The sequence below is a fragment of the Panicum virgatum genome, chromosome 1N, assembly GCF_016808335.1.
Source record: "Panicum virgatum strain AP13 chromosome 1N, P.virgatum_v5, whole genome shotgun sequence".
Classification (NCBI taxonomy): Eukaryota; Viridiplantae; Streptophyta; class Magnoliopsida; order Poales; family Poaceae; genus Panicum; species Panicum virgatum.
This window is the reverse complement of record NC_053145.1, coordinates 45,072,185-45,085,818: the sequence shown is the minus strand read 5'-3', so window position 1 is coordinate 45,085,818 and position 13,634 is coordinate 45,072,185. Positions and strand designations below refer to the sequence as shown.

Genomic DNA, 13,634 nt, shown 5'->3' with positions numbered 1-13,634 from the left:
TCGCCGACCTCTTCCTGCAATTCGGCAAGGACACAAGCAGTATCGAGGTCGTTTGGGCGTTGAACCAGCACAATAGAACGAATATCATCACGAAGACCATCAACAAAGTGTAAAGTGTAATAGCGGGGATCTGTATTGGAGGTGTAGGCTGAAAGCTGGTCCACAAGTTCAGTAAATCGCTGAACATAGTCAGTGACGGTGCTGGTTTGACGGATATGAAAAAGCTGTCGGATCAACAATTCCTGCTGATCACGGCCAAAGCGGTCGTGCACAAGCTTACAGAAATCCTCCCACTCAATAGATGACACTTTACTCTCGACTGATTGCAACCATCGTGCGGCTGCATCATCAAAATACATCGTAGCTACTGGTACCCAAACGGATTTATCTATCCCGTGCATGTCAAAGTATCGTTCAGATCTAGACTGCCACAGCTTGGGATTCTCACCATTGAACTTGGGAAAAGGGACTTTGGGTAGTTTGCCAGAGGCGGTGTACATGGACGGCCCAGAGGAACTCTGAAAACGATAGGTGCTAAACTGACGAGGTTTAGGGATACGGGAAGACAACTCGAAAGGCGGAGAACGGGAAGGTAACTCGATGGGTGGAGGACGGGAAGGAGACGTACCCTTGACCGGGAGATGGGTGATGGTCGTGACCGACCCAAACCCAGGCTCCCGGTAGCGGTTCTCAACGCGGTGCCCATCGGGGCCGACGGCCGGGTTGTCGGCAGGTGGATGTGCCGCAGCCGCCACGGGGTTCGGCAGGATGCCCGAACCAGCTGGAAGTAGATCGAGAACCACTCGATCCAGCTTGGAGGAGAGGGAGATCAGCTTGTCGGAGATGTCGTCGACGACGGAGATCTTGGAGGTGAGATCTGCGACGGCGGAGTCGACGCCGGGCTGCCACTTCACGAGATTGTTGGTTGATTCCTCGACCAACTTGAAGTGGTCGCCCAGGGACGCCTCCATGCTGTCGACGCGCGACTCCACCAGGGCGAACCGGTCGCCCAGCTTCTTCATCTCGTCGAGCAGGAGCTTCGAATTAGGATCCATGGCACCCAGGGATCTCTGGAGCCGGGTGTAGTGGTGGTGCGGATCCAGCCCGAGGCGCATGACCGAGTCTCTGATACCAGGTGTTAGGGATCGAGAAGGGTAGCGGGGAGGAGGAGGAAGAACTGGAGTTCGGGAAGGCAGCAAGAATGTTGTGGCGGCGGAGGTCGGATTGATAGAGGAATAGGGTTTAGTTTGTTACATCATTTTCTGTCTATTCTCTCCTCATCTCTCAGTACATATACTAGCCTAGTGTACCCATTCTGGGCCGGTCACCTTGCTATTGGCCCGACTGGTTCTTGGGCCGGTCTCCTGTGGGCCGGGGCTGCTGACATGTTCTCCCGCACTGACGAGACCCATCTGCGCGCGCAGTCACTTGAGAGCCCCATCCGGAACACGCCTCCGATGACGATGAGGGAGGAGACGACGAAGACGGTGCCGCCCGGGGTAGCCGTGGTACATGACGAGGCCGCGGCTGTCGTACCAGATGTTGAAGGCGTAGGATGGCGAAGGCAATGCCGTTGCAGCGTTGCTGCCGACGGCGACGCCCTTGGCGAGCCCCTGCCTGAGCCCGAGCCGCGGGCCGACTCCTCGAGCGCGGCGGAGAGCCGCGCCATGGTGGCCCTCTCGGCCACGAACGAGTACACGGTGCGCACCGAGGAGACGGCCTGCTCGGCGACGGCGCCTGGCCGGGCGCGCGTACTGGTCCCGGATCCGGCGCGCGAGGTCCGTGAGGGCGCGCCCGTATGCGACGCCCGGGACGATGTGGAGGAGCGCGGACGGCAGCGTCACGAGCGTGAACCGCCACAGGTCCACAGCAGAGCGAACCCGACGGCGTAGCTTCTCGGCCAGCGCGTCCTGCACGACGAGGCTGTCGTTGGAGACGCTGGTGACCTCCGACGTGGAGCCGGCCCGGAGGTCAAGTACCCCACGTCCTGCCGGACCACCGCCTGTAGCTGTAGGTAACCGCGCCCGCATCCGCTCCGCCTGCCGCTCCGCCTGTAGGTAACCGCATCCGCGGGAACATCGATACAGGGTAGTAGGAGGGTACATGAGGATAACTTTCGTAAGATGCACACAAGAAAACTAAAAGTCACAATTGGACAGATGACTTTTGCTCAGTTCTTAATGTTTTGCTGCACAAGTCATCATGTTCAGAAGTTGTATCAGGAAACTAGAACCTTGGAACACTTCTGTCTACTGAACATTATTGTGGCCAACAGATTGGTGTAGATGAGTTGTTGCCGCAGGAAGAAGTTTCAACATCTACTGAACATTATTGTGGCAAACAGATTGGTCTAGATGATGACATTTAAATGGCCTGCACTTTGCGAAAATGCTCATGTTGCCATAGAAAACCTCAGTGCCGATTGCCTCCTTGTTGTAAGCTAACCAATCCAAAGTATTTTGCAGAGGGACCCTTGGCGATGAGGGATGTGTGTGTGCCTTTCTCCACAACAGCTCCTTTCTCAAGCACAACAATCAAGTCACATTTTTGGATAGTGCTAATTCTATGTGCCACCACGACACTTGTCCTCCCGATCATCACTCTGTCCAATGACTCTTGCACCACCTTTTCAGATAGGCTGTCCAGGGCGCTTGTGGCTTCATCTAGTAGCAAGATAGCAGGGTTCTTTAGGATGGCACGAGCAATTGCAATGCGCTGCTTTTGTCCTCCTGAAAGATGTAAACCTCGCTCACCACACCACGTGTCATACCCATCCTTGAGGCTGCTAATGAATCCATGTGCATTTGCAGACCTTGCTGCATTCTCAATTTCTTCCTCACTTGCTGTTTCGATGCCATACCTGATGTTCTCTCTAATGGTACCTGAGAACAATGTTGGCTCCTGGCTGACCAAACCAATGTGCCGTCGCAAGGCTCGGAGATTGTACATTTTTATGTCTATTCCATCAATCTTCACCACTCCCTGATGTGGGTCATAGAACCTCTCTATAAGTGCAATGATGGTTGACTTGCCAGAACCGCTTTGCCCAACAATGGCTGTTGATTTCCCTGGTTGTATGCTCAAGGAAAACTCTTTGAATATGATCACATTTGGCCTTGATGGGTATGAAAATTCTACTCCTACAATTTGCACATCACCTTTTAGCTTCTCTGGCTTGTATCCCTTAGGGTTATCAGGCTCAACTTTTGTTTTGCGGTCAAGAATGGCAAACATCGAAGCGACCGCTTCAGCGCCCTTAGCAAGGTCAGTTGTCATTGTTCCTGCATCTGCAATGACACGCCCAGTGCTTACTATAATCATGAAGGTTTGATAGAGCGCCTTGGCTGTAATGTGGTGGGCAGCCATGAGCTTTCCACCATACCAAAAGTTGAGGGGCCATGTGCATGCTATAATGCCAACGGAGGTGCCAAGGGCAAGTCCTGCAAACCACGATTGCCGAATGTTTTCCTTCCGAGTTGTATACTGTGCTTGGTCAAAAAGGCATAGAATAAGATCTTGCGATGAGAATGCAGTGATAGTATGGAGATTGGAGACGGCCTCAGCAGATAGTTTACTACTCTTGGATTGCGCCTCCTTCGATTTACTCGACACGTTGCTCAGTAAGACTTCACAAGCATAGAAGCAACAAATAATAAGTGGCTGCACTGCTATCATGACAAGGGCCAAGCGCCAAGCAATAACAAGTCCCATCGTCCGTGCTATGAGCACTGCAGAAACTGCCTGGATCACTAGTGCCATTCGGTCACCCACAAGTGCCCTCACCTGCAACACAAATAATAGACATTTGTCAAGACAGTCCTTTGAATTCTAGAATCGATCAGATCAGTCTTGCGTACAACTTACAATATTGGCATCTTTGGCAAGCAAGGAGCATACAACACCTGTGGAGTTCTCATCACGATCAAACCAACCAATCTCAAAAGTAAGAATCCTTTTGAGTATTTGTTCCCTGATCCTCTTAGTGAGATATTCTCCCATGGCACCAAAGTTATAATGTTGTCCGATGCTGAGCAATAACGAAAGAACTGCAAGAGCGACAAAGGTGAACGTATGGTCCCTTGTTCTGTTCTTTATCTCAGCATGATCTGTCAAGAAGTAGACCGAAAAGATGCTGCCTATGATGTATGCATACATGGGCTGGATACCTCCAAACAACGCCGCACTGAAGCTCCCTATCAGTGCATGCTTCCACTCTGGTGCATTAAGCATCAGCAGCCTTTTAAACGATGGCACATGAACCTTTGGCTTCTTATTGGTACTATCCTCACCTCCTCCGTCACCAGTTGGCCTGTTATCCAAACATAACATCCTGCTCATGTCATGAGGGCTGCCAGGTTTTCGTTCAGAAGCTGAAGTACAACCAATTCTACCAGTCTGTGCGTTGGCCTCACTGCTGGTATCCCCAATCCGCTGGAGACGAACAAGAGATGAGTATAGGCCATTCTCATTGGCAATGAGCTCATCATGGGAGCCTAACTCCTTTACTTCACCAGACTGCATGACGACAATCATATCTGCATTTCTGATGGTGGATAGACAATGTGCGATAACAATAGTAGTACGACCCATGGAGGCTACTTGAAGCGCCTCTTGCACAACACTCTCTGACTGGGAGTCCAATGCACTAGTGGCTTCATCAAAAAGGAGAATCTTGGGTGACTTCAATATTGCTCTGGCAATCGCAATCCTTTGCTTCTGCCCTCCAGACATTTGGATGCCACGCTCGCCTACCTATCATTATTTGGGGACATGGTTACATATCAGTTGGGATAACTAACTATTTCAATGGAGAAGGAAGATGTTCCATGCTCATAAATTTCAATTTGCTATAACAGATTACAATAGGCTAGAGTAACAAATGTAAACATCTGCAATTTTTAATTTATACGGATTACACCTAGTTCGACCTTATAAGGACAATAAAGAGTTGGGAAAAATATTGTTCGGTGGTGACCACACGTATGTACACATATTAGTCACGATTAACTATATTGGCTATTGAGTAGCCTTCAAAAACAAAAGTCTTAAAAAACACTTGATGCCTCTTTATTTATCTTCACTTGGAACCTTCTCCCTTATAAAGTGAAGTTCAGTAATATCAGTGTCATGTGCATGAGGTGACAAAGTTGGAAAGGGGTGCCACACCCACATGAACCTGCCACTAGTAAAACTATGAAGGATCATTGAGAAAAACAGAGCAAGACCGGCAAGATACTGAATTACTGGGTTACTGCTTTATTGAGAGTAACTCAAGTGCTACATAGTGTTACTGGTTTATAGAGAATTACTGAAAATACGCAAATAATTCTGGGGTATTGAGAGATTAACGATATTTATAAGTATTACTGCATTACTGAGACATACCGTAAGTGAGTAATAGGATGGCCCATATCCGATAGAATTGAGGTTTATTTCTTTATCATCAATCATCAGTAATAAAAAAAACTAAGGCTATCTATGAAACCTAAAAAATCACTGGTACTAAAATCGTAACAAAAACTACTAGCCTAACTAGCCAACATTGAGCACGGTTTAGAGCAAAAAGTTTGGTTTTGCTAACTCAGAGTATCAAATGTTCAGTAATGACTGAACTAAGCGACAAAATATTTTTTGCTTGCAATTAAAAAAATACTGAAATGAAAATGCTTACAGAACTACTAGACTAACTAGTCACTTCAGATTGGCAGCACTCAGTAATCGAAAAAATTACTGAACTACCTACTAAACCTAACAAATTAGTGATCTAAATCACAACAAAACTACTGGCCTAACTACTCAATTTAGAGCATCAATATTCAGCAGCAAGCTCAAACTTCACCGAAGAAGGAGAAGAAAAGAAGCCAAGGTTGCGTCTGTCACAGTTGCCGGTCTTCTAGCGATACAACAAAAGCAGCAGCTAGCAGCAAGAGAGGAGGCTAGACGATGGCGTCCATAGAGTGCGTGCTCCATGTCCTGCTACGAGTGATGATGAGAAGAAGCATATGAAGACTGCAAGAGGTCGTTAACATGGCTGTGGATGTCGGCACAGCGCTCGTCGTGGTGGTACGGGTCTCCGGCCTCGTTTTCCGTCGGCCGCCGGCGTCGTCGTCAACACTCTCCGGTGGCGGCGCATGTTTAGGATTGACAGGCACTAGCACGCGAGGACGAGGTCTACGCAACGACCAGCGGCGCATGCTCAAGGACGCCGCGTCCTCCGGTGGTGCGCCGCCGCCGCCCACCCTCTAATCCGCCGACAGCGCTGCCGAATCAGGGAGCGTGGTTTGGGGGCGCGATGGGTAGGGAAGGTGCGGAGAGAGGACGACAGGGAGAGGAGATGCGGAGAGGGGTGGTGCGGCGGGGATAGGTCATTGGGCCGCGGGGGTGCGCCGTGGGCCAAGTAGGTGGCTCGATCAGGGTCGGACGGGGGATGGTGGGTCTGGTTGATCAGCCCATCCAGCCCAGCCAGTTCAGGCCATCCGAACGGGACTTTGGATGCTGGGTGTAGAATATTATTTTACACATAGAGTGTAGATTAGCATATATATATATATGTGTGTCTCTCTTTTTTCTCGCTTTCAAACCTGCTTACGAATCGAATATACTAAATGTGTGTTTAGATCATTTTGGCAAAAAAATTTAAAAGAGAATCTTATATATTTGAAGTATTAAATAAAATCTATTTATAAAACTTTTTGCACGGATGGGTTGTAAATCACGAGACGAATCTAATGAGCCTAATTAATCCATAATTAACGTATGGCTACTGTAGTATCGCTGTTGCAATCACTGTTACAAATCATGGATTAAGTAGGCTCATTAAATTCATCTCGTGATTTACAACTCATCCATGCAAAAAGTTTTGTAAATAGATTTTATTTAATACTTCATGCACGTGTCTAAATATTTAATGTGATATTTTTGGGTGTAAAATTTTGGAATCTAACAAAGCCTAAACAACGAATGACTATTCAATTGGTGAGTACATCCCTCCTTAGTAGAGTACATTAGAAATATAATATTGGTGCAATACTTGAGAAGACTTGGCGTGCACATGTTAACAAGTTCATCAGATGACACACTACTTCAGACACATGCGGCTGATAATTTTGTGCGCAGGTGTGGGATGGGGGTGTTTAATGAACTCTCTTGATAGTGCTAGGATTTACTAGAAGCTGTTAAGCCCTGTGTCAAACAAGCAAAAAGCTAGCTATTGCTGCCCAGACATTGAGTGTAATCCAATCCATGGGGACCATATACGAGTGTAAAATCTTGCAACTGGAGTCATAAAAACATTATCGTTGTGTCTAAGTGTTGGCTCTTCTATCAGGAATAAATTCCGCTCTATCTTTGGTTTCACTAAAAAAATGAAAAGGAACCCTCTAGTTATTAGCTGTCCCTTGATTTTGTAGGACAAAACCATGCAGATTTGAGTTTAACTAGCCTGTGCTCCTGCACGGGCTAATTAGAAATAACATAAAAATAAAATTTATAGCTAATAATTATAATTATATCTCATGCCCTGTTTCATCTATTAAATATTCTGGCACATATATTAAAATGAGCAAACTCAATCATCGATCCCTAAACTTGTACCGTTGTGTCATCCCGGTCTCTAAACTTGCAAATCAGCCATTTAGGTCCTCCAAGTTATTCATCTGGGTTATCTCGATCCTCAAACTTATTCGGTTGTGTCATCTCGGCCACTAAACTTAGAAATCACCCGTTTAGGTCCTCAAACTTATTCACTTGTGTCATCTCGGTCCCTAAACTTGATTTTGAGTCTCATCTAGATCAAAACAACACAATTTAAAAACTTTATGTCAAAAAATAAATCATAATTTTTTCATATGAACTCGAATGAAGACAAACTTTATATCAAAATTGTAGAACTTTGTAGTTGAAAAGTTTCTGAATTAAAACTGATTAGGGTCCCAAAATATTGTTGTAAGTCTATAGATTTTGAAATTTAAAATTTAAAATTAAATTTTGGAACACTAAACGAGTTCAAATAAAAAAATTTCAACTATAAAGTTGTAGATCCTATCGAAAGCTATAATTTTGATATAAACTTTATCTTCATTCAAGTTCATATGAAAATTTTATGAATTATTTTTAATATAGAGTTTTTAAATCACCATGTTTTGACCCCAGATGAGACTGAAAACTAAGTTTAGGGACCGGGATGACACAACCGAACAAATTTGAGGACCTAAACTGGTGATTTCTAAATTTAGGGACTGAGATGACATAGTCGAACAAGTTTGAGGACCTAAACGGATGATTCTCGAATTTAGGGACTGGGATGACACAACCGAACAAGTTTAAAGACCGCTAATGGACATTACTCTATTAGAATATACATTTATATTTATCTAGTTGCAATAGAATTTATTTTACATCACACCTCCATGTGTGTTTGATATATATATTTAATTGAACCATGTTTGTGAGTTGATATTCTTATCTCTTCCATCATACATGAATACATAGTGACACATATCATAGGTTATATTTTTATATAAATAATAACATAAATATGTTGGCAGCCAAAATTGGCACTGCCGAAGGCCGACCGGTCTGACTGGTCGGGCCGATCGGTCAGACCAGTTTGGTCCTGTGTATTCCGAATCAGGTTAGATCTGAGTTGTAGAGTCCGTTTGTAACCCGATTTGGAAGGGGTACGTCATCCCGGCCTATAAATATAAAGGCCACGGCCAATTGAGGTCCTCCTACACAATCGAATCAATCAATCTACTATTTTCTTATTTTTCTCCAAACCCTAGCTTTTCCAACCTCGTGCTGTTCTTTGCTCGTCTCGACGGCGTTCAAGGACGTCTTGAGTGGCTTGCCGACCTCAAGACAACCCTAGATCTGCGAGCTCCGACGGGGTCCCTCCTGAGCTCGCGGTTTGAGGTCTTCGCGAAGCTTTTCTGCGTCCGACCGGTCTGACCGGTTGGCGTGACCGGTCTGACCGGTCACCAGCGAGCCTCATCAGGTTCTGATCGTTGTGATCCTGCGCGTTCTAACGCTTGTGTGTTGGCCAATTTTGCGTCAACATACTTTTTGGCGACTCCGCTGGGGACAGATCTGAGTTTATCGGGCGCAATGGCGGTGAAAAGGTTGATCCCAAGGTAGATGTGACTCCCATTGACATCAAGTACGAAGTCATACCTGAGGAGACATGCAAGCAATTCGAGGCTGCGTTCCAGAAGAAACAGGAGGACGCCAAGAATAGATTGCTTGCATGCTTCGGGAAGATTCGGCAAGGCGTGTTCAAGAAGGAGGAATTCAGCATACCCATATTTGCACTGCCACCGCCGAACCCATCTACTACGGCTACAGCTGCTGCTTCATCTGCTTCCACTCCAAGTGAGGTAAGTTTTACCTTCGATTCGATTAAGCAGTTCGCCGATGCCTTTTTTAGGAGATTCGAACAATCTCAAAAACTTACGCAAGATATACTTATTGACTTGAGTATGCAAAACAAGGGTAAAAAGCCTGTCAATGAATATTCTAATTTTATCCCTAACCCTAGTCTTTAGGCCGCACCGTCAGAGAATTATCAGTATGGGATGCCGCTGAATTATTTCGCGGGATAGACACCCCCGCCGGGCTCAGTTCGGCCGTCCAGGGCCGAACCGGTCAGATCGGTCGCACCGACCAGTCAGACCGGTGCCCCGGTGGGCAGACCGGTCAGACCGGTCACTCAGACCGGTTAGACCGATGCCATGGTGCTCGGTTCTGCATCACAGCCACAAGTCACGCCTCCTCCTGGTTCGGCTGATTATAGTCTGGAGCGAGAATTGGCGGATTTTGTGCCGCCATATACGACGAAATCATACGGTGAACCCCTTTTTCCTCCACCGTTGCCCAAGGATGTTTGGGATGATTGGCTTAGGGCCAATCCGCAGTATGCCGCACAAATGATGTCCACTACTGATCCTACGACACATCGTTTTGACCAAACATCTACGGGTAACTATGAGGCCGATCTTGCTAGGATGAGAGAAGATTTGGCCGTTAGACACTAAATTGCTAATGTAAAGCTATAGTAATGTGCTGATGATGGATTAATTAGTCTTAATAAATTCGTCTCGTAGTTTATAGATGAGTTATCTCTACTACACAAATCTTATTGAGACGGGCAAAAAGCATTAAATGAGGCGGTTTTTGCAACCGCCTAGAGATAACATCACAGTTAATCATAGCATTATCTGAGGCGATTTACATGTCCGCCACAGTAAATGGAATAAAAAAATAAAAAAAAGAAAAGAAAAGCCCGCCAACGACCCATCTCAAACCCTCCATGCCCATCAGCTGCTGTTCCCCGCCGCCAGCGCCTGTTGCCGTGCCTGCCCCATCCCTGATCTAGCCGGGAGGGAGGAGCCGCCGCTGGCCCGCCGCAGCCTGCCACCGCTTGCCCGTGCCGACGGCCGCCGTCCGCCTGCGGCCGCCGGATCGGGCCCAGCGCCATCGAATCCGGCCGCCGCTCCATCGCCGCCGGCCCGCCAGCCCGCGGATGGTCGCCACCCACTCATGCCGATGGCCGCCGTCCACCTTCGGCCGCCAGATCCGTATGGGGATAATTTGATATAATCTCTCTTTATTTATTATATAATTAAATAAGTTTCTATAGTTGCACTATTGGCCGCATTGAAGAATTATTCATTTATTCATGATAGTTTGCTTAGACTAAATTGTTCTCCTGTAAAATAATCCAATGAAAGCCATATATTACCAAGAGCAAAGATATAAAATAAGACGATGAGATGAGAATTTTCTCATTGGGCCAAGGCCGTACTTCTTCATCACGTTCTTATTCCGCATCGTGTCGCGAATGTCGATGCTAACTCCGAATGGTAGTGTCATCACCGCAGGTTCAAGGTTAATGACATATACATACATACACACACATATATATATATATTCAAAAATAAAGATTTTTTTAACTTCTCGACGGTTTTAATGTGAGCCTGAATAAATATATCATTAGAGTATCAAAATAATTCATTAAAATTACAAATAAATATCAAGTATACATCTTAGTTTCACTTTCAATAATTATTCCATTTGACATTTCACATTCACATAAGCATTCAAATTGCAATTTATCTATTATATACATGTATAAAACTAGAATCTACCTAAAAGCATACCAACTACCAAACTAACCATGTCACTTGAAAATAATTAAAAAAATTTAATATAAATTAGCCACATCCAAACTATCCAATAGATATTCTCTAAGTTCAAGTCATCGGTCTATACATCTCAAATCAATGTATAAATTAAAAAAATCATGCTCATTCTCACTCTTTCCAAGAATCACAAATTTCTCTAACTATGGAGCATTAAATAAAGAATAAAGACAAACAAAGAAGATATAATGAGGTTGCAAACCTCTGACATACTTGGATGAGTGAAATCCCCACAAAACTTGAGAAAAATGGGCAGCACCTCCTCTCTTTGTCGCCATGGAGAAGAAGAACCCGAGCTCCGTCAAATGGTTGGCACGGACTCGGGAAGGAAAAAAGTGAGCTAATACTCCAGCCGGTACTAAAGCTCGCTCCCCATTTAGTATTGAAGCCTTGTTTAGATGCGTAAAAAGAAAGCCGTAAAGTATTGTAGCACTTTCGTTTATATTTGGTAATTATTGTCCGATTATGAGTTAACTAGACTCAAAAGATTCGTCTCGCAAATTACAGACAAATTGTGTAATTAGTTATTTTGTTTAGCTACATTTAATACTTCATGCATGCGTTCAAAAATTTGATGTGATGTGGAATCTTATAAAGTTTTAAAATTTTGAAGGAGCCAAAACAAGGGATGACTCGAGCTACCAGTCAATACTGAATGGCCTTGTTTGGTTTATGCCATTCTAGGGAATAGTGATACTTTAACTGCTAATTACGGTGTCAAACAAAGTCAGTTTATAAAACCAATTTCAGAACCTCCGCGCTAGGAACCCTGAAGATTCTAACGAGCCCTTTGACCGCGTGATTTAAGGATGGTTACTGTATCATCACTGTAGCTAATCGTCGATTAATTACCGTCATTAGATTCGTCGCAAAAAATTACACCCATTTCTGAAAAAAAATTTACAAATAAACTTCATTTGACTCTTCATGCGGGGGCTAAAAAAGCCATTCTAGAATCCCTAGAATGGGAACCAAAGGAGGCCAATGTCCTCGGCCTCTCCAGTCCTGCCCACCAGCCAAGCCGCAACCGTCACCGCATCGCTAGGCACGTGCAGGTGAGCCCCACTGCCGCTGCCGCTGCCGCTGCCGCTGCCGCTTGGGCGCTGGCGAGCCTGTTCCGGCCCCCGCTGCTTTATGTGTTTAGGGTTGGTTTCTGAGCTAAATTTTAGACTATGTTATATTCAAAAGAATTTTGATATTTATTAATATTAAATAAAATCTGATTACAAAACTAACTGCAGAACTCTGTGGCCAAATTGCGAGACGAATCTAGTGAGGTATGTTAATCCGTAATTAGCGGATAGTTACTGTAATATCACTGTAGCAAATCATGAATTAATTAGACTCATTAGATTCATCTCGCAAATTAGCACCCATCTGTAAAAAAGCTTTATAAATAAATTTTATTTGATATTGCTAAATGGTAAAATTCTTTTTGATGTGACAGGGACTAAACAAAAACTGATGAAAACAAACAGAGCCAGAAGTGCTCAAATGTAAATGAGAGATGAGAGAGGAATGGAATCCTTGTATTGATCTCAAGAGTAAGGGCTGTCACGAAGGGTGGACACCGGGTCACGCTAGTTTACGGTCAACCGTACGGGAGGCTCAACCGTACGGGAGGCTCCCGTACGGTCAATTTTCCAACAGTTTTTTTTTCGTTTTTAGAAATTTTTTTGTCGTTTTTTGAAAAAAATAAATTCAGACATTTTTTATGAGTCAAATAATTTTTCGAGTGAAATTTTGGTGGGTAGAAAAAATTTCAAAAAACAAATTGGTGAGATAAAAAAAATTTACGAGAAAAATTTTGACAGAGAAATTTATCAAATGGAAGAAACAAAAAAAGTACATCTAAAAAAATTTGTATACAAATTTGTATGAAAAAAAAAAGTAGTTCCAGTCGCTGGCCTGGAGCAGCCGCTCCGGGGAGCTGAAGATCGGGAGCCAGAACCGCACCTTGGAGACGAAGCTGCGGCAAAGGAAGTACCGGCCGGCGATCTGCGCGAGGCGCGCGATCTGGAACGGGGAGAGCCCCAGCGCGCGGAGCTCCGCGGAGATGGGCGCCAGGGACCGGTTGATGCGCGCGCAGAGGACGCGTGGGTTGGAGGCCACGACGGCGGCGACCTCCTTCGGGGAGAGCCCGAGGCCCGCGAGGAAGGCGAGCACGGCGTCCGCGTTGGGGAGCGCCGCCGGCCCCAGCGCTCGCCTCGCCTGGATCCAGAAGAAGAAAGAGAAAATGAGATAGAGGAGAAAGGGAGCGGGTGAGAAAGAGGGGGATCACGTGAGTGGGATATGCGCTGCAGGAGAGAAGATATGTTAGCACAGTAAGGCCCACTATGTGCTGCGGTGGAAAAAATCGACCGGGAGGAAGGAAACTTACGGGCAACTGTAAACTAAGCATGGCGGCGGACACCAGCGAATAGACACTCAAAAATC

At 45.5% G+C, this 13,634-nt stretch overlaps 1 protein-coding gene across 3 annotated transcripts; it reads right to left on the bottom strand.

Annotated features, from left to right (window-relative positions):
- Nucleotides 1-2,139: 2,139 nt before the first annotated feature.
- LOC120656044 (putative multidrug resistance protein) lies at nucleotides 2,140-12,234 on the bottom strand. 3 transcript variants are annotated; one of them, XM_039934030.1, is made up of 3 exons: nucleotides 11,412-12,234; nucleotides 3,865-4,752; nucleotides 2,140-3,783 (listed from the first exon to the last, which is right to left on the bottom strand). In XM_039934030.1, the coding sequence occupies exons 2-3, from the start codon at nucleotides 4,729-4,731 to the stop codon at nucleotides 2,413-2,415; spliced, it is 2,238 nt and encodes a 745-aa protein (XP_039789964.1). In that variant the 5' UTR covers nucleotides 4,732-4,752; nucleotides 11,412-12,234; the 3' UTR covers nucleotides 2,140-2,412. The 3 variants fall into 3 exon arrangements, with proteins under 3 accessions (XP_039789964.1, XP_039789963.1, XP_039789962.1); XM_039934029.1 differs by lacking the exon at nucleotides 11,412-12,234 and adding an exon at nucleotides 5,840-6,353; XM_039934028.1 differs by lacking the exon at nucleotides 11,412-12,234 and having other exon boundaries at nucleotides 3,865-6,352.
- Between the last annotated feature and the right edge of the window lie 1,400 nt (nucleotides 12,235-13,634).